Source organism: Marmota flaviventris, chromosome 15 (assembly GCF_047511675.1).
Source record: "Marmota flaviventris isolate mMarFla1 chromosome 15, mMarFla1.hap1, whole genome shotgun sequence".
Taxonomy (NCBI): Eukaryota; Metazoa; Chordata; class Mammalia; order Rodentia; family Sciuridae; genus Marmota; species Marmota flaviventris.
This window is the reverse complement of record NC_092512.1, coordinates 74906994-74920846: the sequence shown is the minus strand read 5'-3', so window position 1 is coordinate 74920846 and position 13853 is coordinate 74906994. Positions and strand designations below refer to the sequence as shown.

The window sequence follows — 13853 nt, the reverse complement described above, 5'->3', positions numbered from 1 at the left end:
CTGTTGGTAGAGGTGGTCCCTTCCCGCATCACCATATCCTCCTCCTTACTTCTCTCTTTTTAAAAATTAACATGAAATTAACAGAACGTAAAATTAATCGTGTTAAAGTGAGCAATTCGGTGGCATTTAGAACATTCGCATACTGCGCAAGCTCCCGCTCTGTGTAGTTCCAAAATAGCTTCATCAACCCCAAAAGAAACATCATACTCATTAGGCAACAATTCTCTGTTCTCCCCTCAGCCCCTGGAAACCACCATTCTACGTTATATCTCTATCGATTTGCCTATTTGAGGTGCTTCATATCAGTGGAGTCATAGAGTGTTTGTCCTTTTGTGTCATTTAGGTTATTTCACTTAGCATAATGTTTTCAGGGTTCATCCAGTTACAGCATATATCAGAGTTTCATCCTTTCCTATGGCTGAGTAATATTCCACTGTATGGATATGCCACAGTGTTTTTATCCATTTATCTGTTTATCCACTGATGGACATTTTGCTGCTATGAATGTCTATGTACGAGTTACTGTTTGGACACATATTTTCATGTCTCTTTGTTTTATACAAGGAGTGTAAATACTGGATCATACTGGATTTGTCTATGTTGAACTTTTTGAGGAACAGCAAAACTGTTGTCTGCTCATTTAAAAAAAATGATTTGCCATCTTCTTTTTACCCCTTGAAAGATTTTTATTTATTTATTTTTCCAAATACACAGAAATAGGGGCAGGAATAGTATAATGAACAAAATATACTGCTCACCTTGATTCACGAGTTGTTCATACATTGCTATATTTGCTTCATCGTGTGTGTGTGTGTGTGTGAGTGTGTGTGTGTGTGTCTGACACACATGTTGTTGAGCCACTTGAGACTAAGTTGCACACATGAGGACTCTGTACTCCTAAATTTCTTAAGCATGGGTTTCCTCAGATCAGGGCCATTATCTTATACAACACTGTGATCACATTCAGGAGATTTAACATTGATACATACTACTATCTAACATAGAGTTCATATTCATATTCAAATTTCTCCTATTGTTCCAATAATGCTGTTGTGACTGTTTTCACTAACCTCTTTTCCTCAGTGTATTTGCACTTAATTGACATGTCCTTAATCTCCTTTTTTGGTTTGTTTGTGTGGTTTTTTCCCCATTGTTGTTTTTGTTTTGGTACTGGGGCTTGAACCCAGGGGCGCTTTATCTTGTCATTGTCCTTTAGTTTGAAACAAGGTCTCTTTAAGTTGCTGAGTTTAATTTCCTTTAATCTGGAACAGCCCTGTGTCTTGTCTTCATCTTATGACACCCACATTTTGTAGAACACCAGCCAGTTGTTTTGTAGAAGGTCCCACAATTTGGATTTTTCTAGTGCCTCTCCTGGTGTGGCTCAGGTTGTTCCTTGGGGAATAGGATGCTGTGTTCTCTGTGATCATCAGGAGGCACAGAACACTGTTTGGTCCTGTTCTTGCTGATGTTCTATTTGGTTTTAAGGCGGTCCACCAGATTTCTCCATGGTGACTTGTAAGTCCCTTTTTAAATTAATAAATAATCCACGGGGAAAGTCTTCAAAACGGTGTAAAAGGAACTTTCCCCAAAGAGCTTTAGCACAGCATGCTCATTTTTAATTCTCTGCCCTTTTAGAAGCTGCAACATCACTCTAAAGCTGCATTCTTTCCTCCTTGCTTAGCTCCCTAAACATACCTGCTCTGACCTCAGCAGCTCACATTAGGAGCTTCCTCTCCCTGGCCTTTCTTTTCAAGGGTTACCTCTTTATTGAGAGTTCTGGCAGGAAAACACATTACCCAAACTGCCTTTAATCCAGGTCTCTGCATGCTCCCTCCTCTATGTTCTTAGTGCATTTTTGCATGTTTGACTCTAAGTCTGGGCTGTACAGTGTCCTCATGCTCTATTCCAGGTGCATTTTCATTGGTTTTCTGACTTAATGCAGTAGCACTATAAAAAAGACATTGTTAGCATCATAAAAAATGATTTAAAAAATATTTAAAAAGTCACCTCAGGTCACTCAAAGCAATGAGAAAGCCAGGCTGTTCTGGCATCTCACTGTTCTGGACTCATTCGTTTCCTAAGTTATCTACAGGTGAACTTGACTTCTCTCACCTTGGTTTCCATGTCAGTGAAATATGCAATCAATCATCTCATCAGCTGTTCAGAGGAGCCATGAGATATGTATCTGAAGTGTTTCCCAGAGTCTGGCTTTGGGTGCTCCGTTTTTATTATTTTCATTTTTGCATGCTTGACTCTAGTCACTGGAAGCTGTATTTTGATGGATTCTTTCCAGTCTCGGTCATGAAATCAAACTACAAATAAGGAAATTAGACCGTTCTGGGGATATTTGTCCATGAAGGAATTGCATGTCTACCATTAAGAGAAATGTAGAGGAATTTAACGGGGGTGTCTTCATTCTCCTGAAGGTAGTCGTCCTGCATGTAAAATGATGGTTTGGAATTTCATTCCACCTTTTCAGGTTTAGCTATGAAGCCAGGATAAAGGCAGAGAACTGCATGCAGAGGGATAAATCACCTGTACCTGAGAGATAAGTAACAGGAAGCCAAGTCCATGCAAGTCCAGTTGCTTGAATGGATTGTGTGTGTATGAGTTGTATCTCAATTAATGCCATTTTTAAAAGTGCAGTTGCTATGTCAGAAATGCTATTGTCAGCTGCGTGGTCAGTGCAGCTTCCAGAGGGTACCTGGTGAGGGTCAGGGCAGACTTTATCTCGTGCTTCTCTGTACCAGTCAGGGTCAGAGAGTGTTAGAAAACTTAAGGGGCCTCAATAGTGAAACAGGAAATTGGCTTTTTCCAGGGGATTCTTTTGGCTCATCAATCTTTTTCTAAAGTTTTATGCCCTTCCTCCCCTGCCCCGCTGATCTGGGAAGTTATCAATTTGAGGGGAAGAGATTAAGATAATCCTCTTGTATTTTCTTAACATTTTTTTTGAGGGCTTCTAGCAAATAGAATGATAAACTCTCTACCAGCTCCATGGTGGTAGTGCCCAGATCTGACATTTACCTGCCCAACTTGCCCATTCCAAAGAAACCAAGGGTTGAACCAGCAGAAAACCAGAAGCAAGACTGGGGACAGGGGAGCAGCCTACACTGAAGTCAAATCATGTACAGCCCAGTTCTGTCTTCAGGACTCAAGCCTGTGCTAAAATTGTGCACCTGGACTTTGGCCACATGTGACTGAGAAAATTCTTTGTGTCCACAGCTCATTCCCCCTGTCCACTCCTCACCCTTTCCTGTTCATGGGCTTTCACTGTGCCATATGCTAAATGTTTGCCCTTTGATTTTAGAGAACTTTAATTTAGCATGCTCCCAGGTGCCTGGGAGAAACTGGGGTTTAGAAGAGAGGAGTGGCAGAGTGTTGGAAAACATGTAATTTTCCTACCCAGTGTGTTATTTTAAAATTATTTTTAATGGTACATTATTATGATACATAATGGTGGGATTCAGTATGCCATATTCATACATGCACATAACATGATTTGATCATTCTCATTCCCCAGTACCTTCCCTTTCCCTCTCCTCCTCCCTCCCCGTTTGTTTATTTTATTCTACGGATCTCCTTTTTATTATTATTATTATTATTTTAATTAGTGCACTACGATATGATTATATAGAAGCAGGGTTCATTGTGTTCTATTTATACTTGGACATAGCACAACTGGGTAGATTTTGTTCTCCAGTACTCCCCATCCTCCCATACTCTAGATTCCCTTCATCTACTCTCTTAAGTAAAGAAAAGGGGCAGGGAAATCACAGATGGAGTCTCATGAAAATAGAGTGTTACTTTTTATTTAAACTGCCTGAATGACAGCGAAAATCTTATGAAAAGGCATTGGATAGATTTGCTAATAATGATTTTTTTAAATTGTGGGAAAGTACACATGCAACTTATATCTTCACCATTTTTAAGTTCACAGTTCGGTAATTAAGGACATTTGGTGTTGTGCCCCTAACTTCCAGAATTTCTTTTCATTTTATGAAACTGTATTCATTAACACTAACTTCGCACTCTCCCCTCCCACAACCCATCGGCAACCGTATGCTACTCTGTCTCTATGAATTTGACCGTTCTGAGAACCTCAAATAAGTGTCATCTCACAGTATTCGTCTTTTAGTGACCATCTTATTTTGTTTAGCATAGGATCTTGAAGGCTCTTTACATTACAGCACATGTCAGAGTTTCTTTCCTTTTCAGAGCTGAATAGTGTTTCCTCCTATGTGTGTTATCAGTTTATCTATTCACCTGTCAATGGGCACTCAGGTTGCTTCTACCTTTGGACTATTTTGGATAATGTCGCTATGAACAGGGATATATAAATGTCTCTTGGAGACTCTTTCAGTTATCATGGGTATGCACCTGGGAACAGAATTTCTGGATCTTACGATCTTCTATTTGAATAATTTTGAGGAATCACTGTACTGTTTCCCACAGTGGCTCCATCAGATGACATTCACTTTGAGAGTGCACAGGGGTTCAGATTCCTCTACATCCCCACAACCACTTGTTATTTTGGGGGTTTTGCAGGGATGGTTTATTTGGTTGATTGACTGGTTTTTTTGTTTTTTCTTTTTTTGACAGTAGCCATTTCAAGAAATGTAACGTGGTGAGTGTCTCATTGTGGTTTTTAGTTGTAAATGGACACAATATCTTTATTTTTATTTATTTATTTTTTTACATGGTGCTGAGGATCGAACCCACGGCCTCACACATATGAGGCAAGCGTTCTACCGCTGAGCCACAACTCCAGTCCTCATTGTGGTTTTGATTTTTATCTTTCTTATGATTAGTGCTACCAGCACCTTTCTGGGCATACTGCTCATTTTTGTGTCTTCCTTGGAGAAATGTCTATTCAAGTCCATTGCCTTTTTTTTTTTTTCCTAGTACTGGGAATTGAACTCAGGGGTACTTTACCACTGAGTTACATCCCCAGTCCTTTTTCTGCTAGACAGGATCTTGCTAGTTGCTGAGGATGACCTCTTACTTGCAGTCCTCCTGCCTGAGCCTCCTTAGGTGCTGAGATCACAGGCATGCATCTCCACACCGGGCTTATTTTTTAGAATCTTATTGCTTATTTATACTAGTAATGTTTTAAAAGAGAGAGGTAGAACAGCTTTATCCAAAATGGGGCTAAAATAGAATATAACATATTGTAACCTGTGTACTGTTGAATGAAATGATATGGATAAGCAGTCTAGTTGGCCGCAATCAAAGAATGGTAATTATTAAATATTTAATATTATTATAAAGAAAATATGGTAAATTAGTATAAGAGCTATAAATAGAAAAATTACCTAGGATTTTTCCCTGAACAAAAGTTATCTGTGTCTTTAAATCATCCTTTTTTAAAATTTTGGGATAATAGTGGATTTGTATGTGACACCAGGAAATAATACAGAAATGAAAGCACATGCTTACACAGAAATTTATACATGAATATTCATAATACCATTCATTATTGAGAATAGCCAAAAAGTGGAAACAAACCAAATGTCTATCAAATACTGAATGGATAAACAAAAGGGGGTACACCTATTCCAGGGAGTAGTCAGCAAAGTAGAGAAAACAAAGAACTGGTGCATTCTATGGCCTGGGTGATTTTAAAACTCTATGCTAGGGGAAAGAAGCCCGCACAAAACAGCCTGTATTGTATGTTTCCATTTATATGAAATATCTAGAACAGGCAAATCTATAGAGACAGAGAGCAGGTGACTAGTTGCCTAGGGGTAATCAGAGCACAGTGAGAGTGACTAATGAGTACCGTGTCTCTTTTAGGGGTGATGAAAATGTTCCAAAGGTGATTGTGCTGATGGCTGTACAATTTTATACTTCAAATGGGTAAACAGTAGTATATGGATTTCAATAAAATTGAGATATATATATATATATATATATATATATATATAGAGAGAGAGAGAGAGAGAGAGAGAGAGAAGAGAAGAGAAGAGAAGAGAAGAGAAGAGAAGAGAAGAGAAGAGAAGAGAAGAGAGGGCGCAGTGGGCTCCCAGTTATCAAGAAAAGAAAAGGAAAGAAGAAAATTTGACCTGAGATCTTTTCCCAATAGGGTCTGCAAGTTTGGCTGTCAGCCAGGAAAATCTCTTCTTAATTACTGAAATAATTTCAATCTGTTGAGCACAGGAATACTGGGAATAAAAACAAAAGAGTAGTGATTGGTGATGCTATTGCTGTGTGTTTCTATTTGACCATCCAAGGGTTGATGGTAGAGCAAGTTCTCGACAGTTTCTAGCTGTCAGAAATTGGTTTTTATTTCTCATGTAATAAGCAGGCTAGCTTTTCTCATTAATAGAAAAAAAGCAACCAATTTAAATCATATCATCGTCAGCCAAGTGAGTTCATTTTTGTCAAGCATGAGGAATTGTTCGTAGGCTACCTGTCACATTTTATGGCCTGATTTTTTTTTTTTTTTTGGTTTGAAATACAGAGAACAAATACTAGGAAGTGACCTGTCCTCTGGGGAAAGAGGTTAGGTGGGGATAAAAGAAAGAGGTGTCCCTGCCGCAAGCTGTTTCCTCCTGTTTGTGTGATCCTCTTGACATCTGACTTGGGCGACATGTTTCCTCTGTGGATTCTTTTATTCCCAGGGAACTGTCCAAGCAGTGAGGAGATGGATGCTGTTTCCTCTTACCACTTGGTCTATGAAAAGACTTTGTGGAAGAAGGGAGACCTTTTAAGTGGCATTTTGCTTGATACATTCTTATTTGAGCCAACTACATTGAAATTAATTACCTGCCAACTTCCAGTCAAATGCATACATTTTTTTTTTAAAGCTGCCCTCCACCTTGTGGTATGTGGGCACTTTGTAACAAGCCAGTCATGGCTGGAATTGGGAGTTTTCTCAAGTTGTCACATCATCTGTCTTTGTGGCCAAGTGAAACTCCACAGGAAGTTCTTTACTACTTTGAAAAATATTATTTTAAAAAAGCATTTTCATTCTGCAACAACAGCTCAGATCTCCAGATCTGCCCTTCATGGAATCTTCAACGACAGGGGAGTATCTCGTAAGGTATGATTTGATCCTTGTGCTGAATGGAAACCCTGCCTCTGGAGCAAGGATGAAGACCCCGACTGTCTTCAGTACTGCAGCCTGAGAGATCCCTGAGCAGAAGCTGCTGCTCTCTTTGAGCTGCGGGACACAGCTGTTTAGACACTGTTGGTCTCCAACTCCTTATCAGCATTTTTAATGTCTTCAGCAGCTGCAGTATTTCCTGGCCAGTTTTTCCCTTAACCCTTGGAATGCACTTTTTTTTTCCTTCATCCTTTAAAAGTATGTAAATGTCTCCATAACCCCCATTATTTGTAAGATGACAAAAGAAGAGCAGTCTTGTTTCTGTAACTTTTATTACCTTGCAATGTAATGAGAGGACAGGAAAGTGCATAACACACAATATTCAACTTCATGAATATTCACAAAATGAAAGCCTGTGTGCCCACCACTGAGATCACAGGGAGGAAACTTGCCAGGCCCCAAATGTCCCCTTACCCCTCCCCAATCACAGCTTTGCATGTTCTCCACAGATATCTGCTACTCTGACCTTTGCTATAAAATTTCCTGGCTTTCTTTTTCTTTTTCTTTTTTTTAAATGCTGGAGATTGAACCCCGGGCTTTGTGTTGCTAGGCAAGTGCTCTACCCCTGAGCTATGCCCCCGCTGATGTTTTTCTTTTTTAAATAGTTTTACTACTTTTATATTGGTGACATATGTATCTCTAAACAATATGGTCCAGTTTGGCTTGTTCTTGAGCTTTATGTAAATGAATTGTACTGGATGTGCTCTATTACACCTGGCCTCTTTTCCTAGACATCTTTGTGTATTTCTTCATGTTTTTCGGTTCAGCTATCGTCATAGCTATATGGTGTTTGTTGTATGTGTATTCTGGACATGTAACAGTTTGTTTGTTCATTTCACTCTTTACTGTTGAAACTGGAGTTATTCCCAGGTTTTGGCTACTAGGCACAATGTGCTTGGAACAATTTTTGTGCTGGTACAGGGTGTGTAAGTTTCTCTAGGGTGACTTGGAATCAATTTGCTGGACTGTAGGGTACAGTCAGCCCTCCATACTTCCATGTCCACAGATGCAAGCCAACTTAGATGGAAAATATTTGAGGAAAAAAATTGCTCTTGTATTGAATAGGTACAGACCTTTTTCCTTGTCATCGTCCCCTGAACAATATATGAGGCATTTACATTATATTAAGTCTTACAAGTAATCTAGAGATGATTTAAAATATGTGGGAGGGGGCTGGGGTAGTGGCTCAGTGGTAGAGCTCTTGCCTCGCATGTGTGAGGCAATGGGTTCAAGTCTCAGCTCCGCATATAAATAAATGAATAAAATAAAGGTTCATTAACATCTAAAAAATATTTTTAAAAAAATATGTGGGAGGATGTGGGCAGGTTAGATGCTAATGCTATGTCATTTTATATAAGTCAGTAGTCATTGTGTACTTTGACCCTCCTCAGATTTTGGTATCCTTGAGTGGTCCTGGATTCAATTGCCTGAAGATTACCTAGGGTTGACTATTTATGAATCTTCAACTCTACTAAATACTGTCCAGACTTATTTTCTAAAGTATTGGTCTCAGTTTAGATGCTCACCAGCAATGTGTAAGAGTTCTTAATAGTTTCTTGATTGACCAGTAGAGTTATACCCAGAAGGATGTGGTCAGAGCAGCACAACTGGTATGTGGTCCCTTGGAAGGAAGCTACAGTCAGCCCCTTGGGCCCCTTGGGATATCATTGCAAAAGTTTGCAATTCAATCTCACTGATGCACGGAAAAGAGCACAGAAAAGCACCTAAGGAATCTGTCCCAGGGTCTTCCCATGGGCAGGGGCTCACCAGCAGTTGATATTGTCAAGCTGGGCAGTGATTTTTTTCTTGTGGCTTTATTTGCATTTCTCTGATTACTAATAAGATTGAGTAACTTTCATATGTCTGTTAGTCACTGGAATTTCTTTTTGAGATGCCCACCCAAGTCTACTGATTTTTCTGTTTTACTTACTGTTTTATAAGAATCATTTACAGATTCTGGACATTAGTCTCTTTTCAGTTGTATATGTTATGGAGAGTGTGTTTTCTGGCTATGTTAGGCCACTGATCTATTTATAAATGAATAAAAAAATTGTAAAGGAATCTCCTCAATTCACATATAATTTTAAAGGGCTTTTGTTGGTGGAATTTACTTTTAAATTACCTTCAAGATCGGTAGAAAAGGCCACATTGCTTATAATCGTGGGTTTAGATGGCAATTCAACTTAATATGTTCATGATTCTGTTACTTGACGTAGGTTGTAGCTTTTGAACAGGATCTGGACAGTTTTATTTTTTCCCCAGCTTTCTATTATGATCTTCTTCTTATGTTCTAACATTTATTTTATACTGAGTTCTTCATTTTCCTATAGGGTGCTATAAACTATTGCTATGTATAAACCAAAGTGGAACAAAAAGGAAACATTTTAATAAGTAAATCAATCTCCCCCCCCCCCCCCCAGTACTTGGGATAGAACCCATGACTCTGCACTAGCTGTACCACTGAGCTACACCTCAGCCCTGAGAAATCAGTCTTCATGATCAGGGATGACTAAATGGCTGAAAACTAATACGTTTTCTTGCCCATTTGAGGGTTTGAAATTAAAAATAACTACTTTTATTTAAAAAAAAAGATTCAGTCTCATTGACAAATTTATTTAAAGTAGAAAAGAATAAGAGAAAATGCAAGTCATCCCAAATTCTACCACCCAGAGGTACTCCTGGTCTGACTGAGCCTGCTTCCTGTCATCTCTGTTTATTATACACATACAGATGTTACTGTGACCCCCAAAGGGGAATTACCACTTCCATGACACCTTTTTTAGGACAGGTACTTGCAAAACTTCAACACACCAGGTAGCAGTAACCCATGGGAAGATTCTAGGGTATCACCAGCAGCACCTCCCTCCTCAACTTCAGTTTTTACTCTTCCAAAAGAACCATGGAAACCGAGACAAAAGGGAAGGGCATAGTGATCATTTCTATTTCCACTTTGCCAAACCACTGAGGAAAGGTTTTCCCAAGAGAAAAATCAGAATTAAAATTCGGCTCCTTTCATTGAGCACAGAGTCTGCCTAGCTCATAAGTTAAACCATGCTGGGTTTTCCCCCCTTTCATTTAGAATAATTAAAAATAAATAAATGATAAAGAACTCCTCTAAAAATATAAAATAGTCCATAGTTGCACCCTTGGAGATAGCCAGTATTCATTGTATACTTTGGCATATTTTCTTCCACATCACATGTGTGTGCATGTGTGTGTGTGTGTGTGTGTGTGTGTAAAGGATTATAAAATACATAAAGCTTTTTGTTTATTTTGGTCTTGGATAACATTTTTTGATATTTATTGTTTAGTTGTAGTTGGACACAATGTCTTTATTTTATTTACTTATTTTTATGTGGTGCTGAGAATCGAACCCAGGGCCTCATGCGTGCTAGGCAAGCGCTCTACCGCTGAGCCATAGCCCATCCCAGCCCTTGGATAATATTTTTTAATCAGAGGAAAATATGAGACCTCATGATGGAGTGCAAATAGATTCATTTTTTACTATTATAAAATCCTTTGATTTTGAGTAATTTTAGATTTTTCGTAAAGAAAGTATGAGAATTCCCATGTGTCCTTCACCCAGCCTCCCTGATTTTAATACTGTCTAGTGTTTTATCTTGGGCTCTCTCTGTCTGTAACTAAATATTTGTCTAACTCTGCCTCCAAAAGGGAAGTTTTTAAATTTACCATTTGATGTGGCATGCCCTGCTGTCTTTTCGCTTCCTAGGTTACTATAACAACAGCACCAAGGTGGCTGTGAAGACCCTGAAGCCTGGCACCATGTCTGTGCAAGCATTCCTCGAAGAAGCAAACCTCATGAAGACTCTTCAGCACGACAAACTGGTGAGACTCTACGCCGTGGTCACCAAGGAAGAGCCCATTTACATCATCACCGAGTACATGGCCAAGGGTGAGTGGTCCCAATACCCAGTGCTTCAAAGGATATCTGATCCACAGTAGAACGTTCAGATGCTCAGAGAATACTCAAATAATTTCAATTCAAAAACAGCATGTTCACTACTGAAAATCAGGAAATATTTTTTAAAAAAGCATTTCATAGGCCTATTCATCATAAGTAATCCATGTTATCAAATTGGTGCATAGTCATCCTGTTTTCTCTGCATCTGCCTACATATGCCTATGAGCCCAATAATAATATCCTACACCTATCCTCTCTCTTAAGACTGCAATAAACAATTGTCAAATAAATGAACACACATTTCAAAGAAGTCCTTGAAATTCTAAAACTAGCTCATTTTTTTTCATTGACATTATCTAGAGATGTTCAAGGTGTCACTTAAAAATTTTTAATAAAGTGTTTGGGGATTTGGCTTCATGGTAGATTGCTTGCCTGGCATACAAAAGAAAGTTAAAATTGAGTTGAATTCTTATGCAATCATGGAATCTCTGAAAAAGAGGTTCCAAGCAACCTTCTTTTCTTCTTTTGTTATCACCTTCAGATAAAGGACTTTATATTACCAGCTTTCTTCCTTTATTCACCTCTGATTCAGTAGAGATACTAATAAATTCTCAAATAATTTTTAAAAATGTCCTCAGAAGTAATGAATGAAGAGAAGAAAGTAATATGAACAATAATCCAAAATTAAGTCATCTCATACATGGTGAACTTTATAGTGTGATGTCATAGCCAAATAGGTTAGAAAGATGAATAGTGTATTTTCTTATTTAATATCTGTTAATATTTCGGCATAGCAGTCAGAGTCCTTCCAAAAATGGACATTGTTAAACAAATAAAACCAAACTAAGCCTATATGGCCTGGGTTGCTATAGCCCAGGAAATAGGCTCAGAGCCAGACATTTGTAGGAGTTCAGCAGATATTATCAAACTAATTAACTAATAGCATTCTAAGTAATATATATACATACAACTTTTCCTCATAACAATACCTAGCATTTATTAAACACTTACTATGTACCAGATGGTTCTGAATACCTTGCATGGGTGATCTCACTCAATCTCTTCAGAAATATGAGGGCTAAGAATATTTCCTATGTAACATTTATTGAGCCCTTTCTACCTGCCAAGCACCACGCTGAATGCTTTAAATCTATCCCAAGTACATCCTCACAAGACCTCCAGTATGTGCCTATTTTATGGAGACTTTGCTAAACTCAGTAACTTGACCAAAGCTACCCAGGAGGTTAACTCTTATAAGTACAGGGGAAAAACAGGTCTTGTTTTAGACATGATACCACAGGAAATAAAAGAGTTTTTCTGTTGACACACTCCTGTTTGGGTAGGCCAAATATCTTTTTTTTCAGGGTAGAGTTCATTTATCAGATACTCTTTTTTTTTTAAAGAGAGAGAGAGAGAGAGAGAGAGAATTTTTAATATTTTTTTTTAGTTCTCTGCGGACACAACATCTTTGTTTGTATGTGGTGCTGAGGATCGAACCCGGGCCGCACGCCTGCCAGGCGAGTGCGCTACCGCTTGAACCACATCCCCAGCCCCTCAGATACTCTTTTTAAAAAATTTATTTATATATGGCAGTTGAATGCATTACAATTTTTATTTGAGGGTCTATGGCATGTACAGAGCTCTGTACCTTTTGTCAGATACAGACAGGTACACACCTATAATCCCAGCGGCTTTGGAGGCTGAGGCAGGAGGATCATGAGTTCAAAAACAGCCTTAGAAAAAGCAATGTACTAAGCAACTCAGTGAGATGGTGTCTCTAAATAAAATACATAGTAGAGCTGCGAATGTGGCTCAGTGGTCGAGTGCCCCTGAGTTCAATCCCTGGTACCCGAAAAGAAAAAATAAAGATATAGATGAGGGTGAGCCTAGCCAGGTGTCTGCTAAAGGCAGGTCCTCTATGAGGATTTACTTGCCAGCTTTCTATTCCAGAAGAGCCCACTAAAGATCAGGTGGATGTAGCAGCCTCATGATGAGGGCAGATACTTTTAAATGCATTGTTTCAGACACCTAGAAAGAGAAAAGCAGTGTCGGCCATCCTCCTTTCTCCCCTGGATCATGCACTATGTTTAACAGATTGGAAGGGACTGGGTTTGACCAACATCAGGAAAAGGCTTATAACCATACAGAACTGCAAAGCCAGTCATCTGTCAGTCTTCCCCGATATCATTGAATTTTGCCTGGGTTTTTCTTCTTGCATGTTTGAACTATACTGCCTTGTTCTTCCTCTGTGAACAGGCAGTTTGCTGGATTTCCTCAAGAGTGACGAAGGTGGCAAAGTGCTGCTCCCGAAGCTCATCGACTTTTCTGCTCAGGTAAGGTATTAAGAAGCCCACTGTGTGTGCAAATTTGGAAAGACCTTACTTCTTTGAATTCATGATGAAATCACTATTCCAGGGAGAAGGAATTTCTGGCAAATAGTTCCTAGTAGTAATTATGAGAAAAAGACCTTCCAAAGTACACATCCTTGGAGATAATAATGGGACTTTTCACATATGTCCAGATTTGACTTAGATATCATTTTTTTTCCTTTCTGTTTTTTTTTTTTTGGGGGGGGGGGTGGAATATCATCTTTTATAAGACAGATAAACCTCTTTATGCTTATATCATTTCCCCACAAATCATAGAAAGAGTGCTAAATCAATCAATTTGCTTAGCTTTTTGAAGAGGCAATTCCATACAGTTAAGAGCAACTTCTAAATCATGCGTGTTTCTTTAAGTTCTAAATCTAAGACACTGATACTTGTAAGTCCTCAGCATTCTTGGAAAAGCAGGAACTATGATTCCTTCTCTTTTCCTGCTCTTTCT

General features: G+C 38.8%; 1 protein-coding gene across 2 annotated transcripts in view; it reads left to right on the top strand.

The window, feature by feature from the left end:
* The window catches only part of Lyn (LYN proto-oncogene, Src family tyrosine kinase), a 121319-nt gene that overhangs the window by 71741 nt on the left and 35725 nt on the right, over positions 1-13853 (top strand). For both annotated transcript variants that reach the window (XM_027932791.2, XM_027932790.2), the window contains exons 9-10: positions 10836-11018; positions 13284-13360. In XM_027932791.2, the coding sequence (XP_027788592.1) occupies positions 10836-11018; positions 13284-13360 (260 nt within the window). The remainder of the gene's footprint in view (positions 1-10835; positions 11019-13283; positions 13361-13853) is intronic.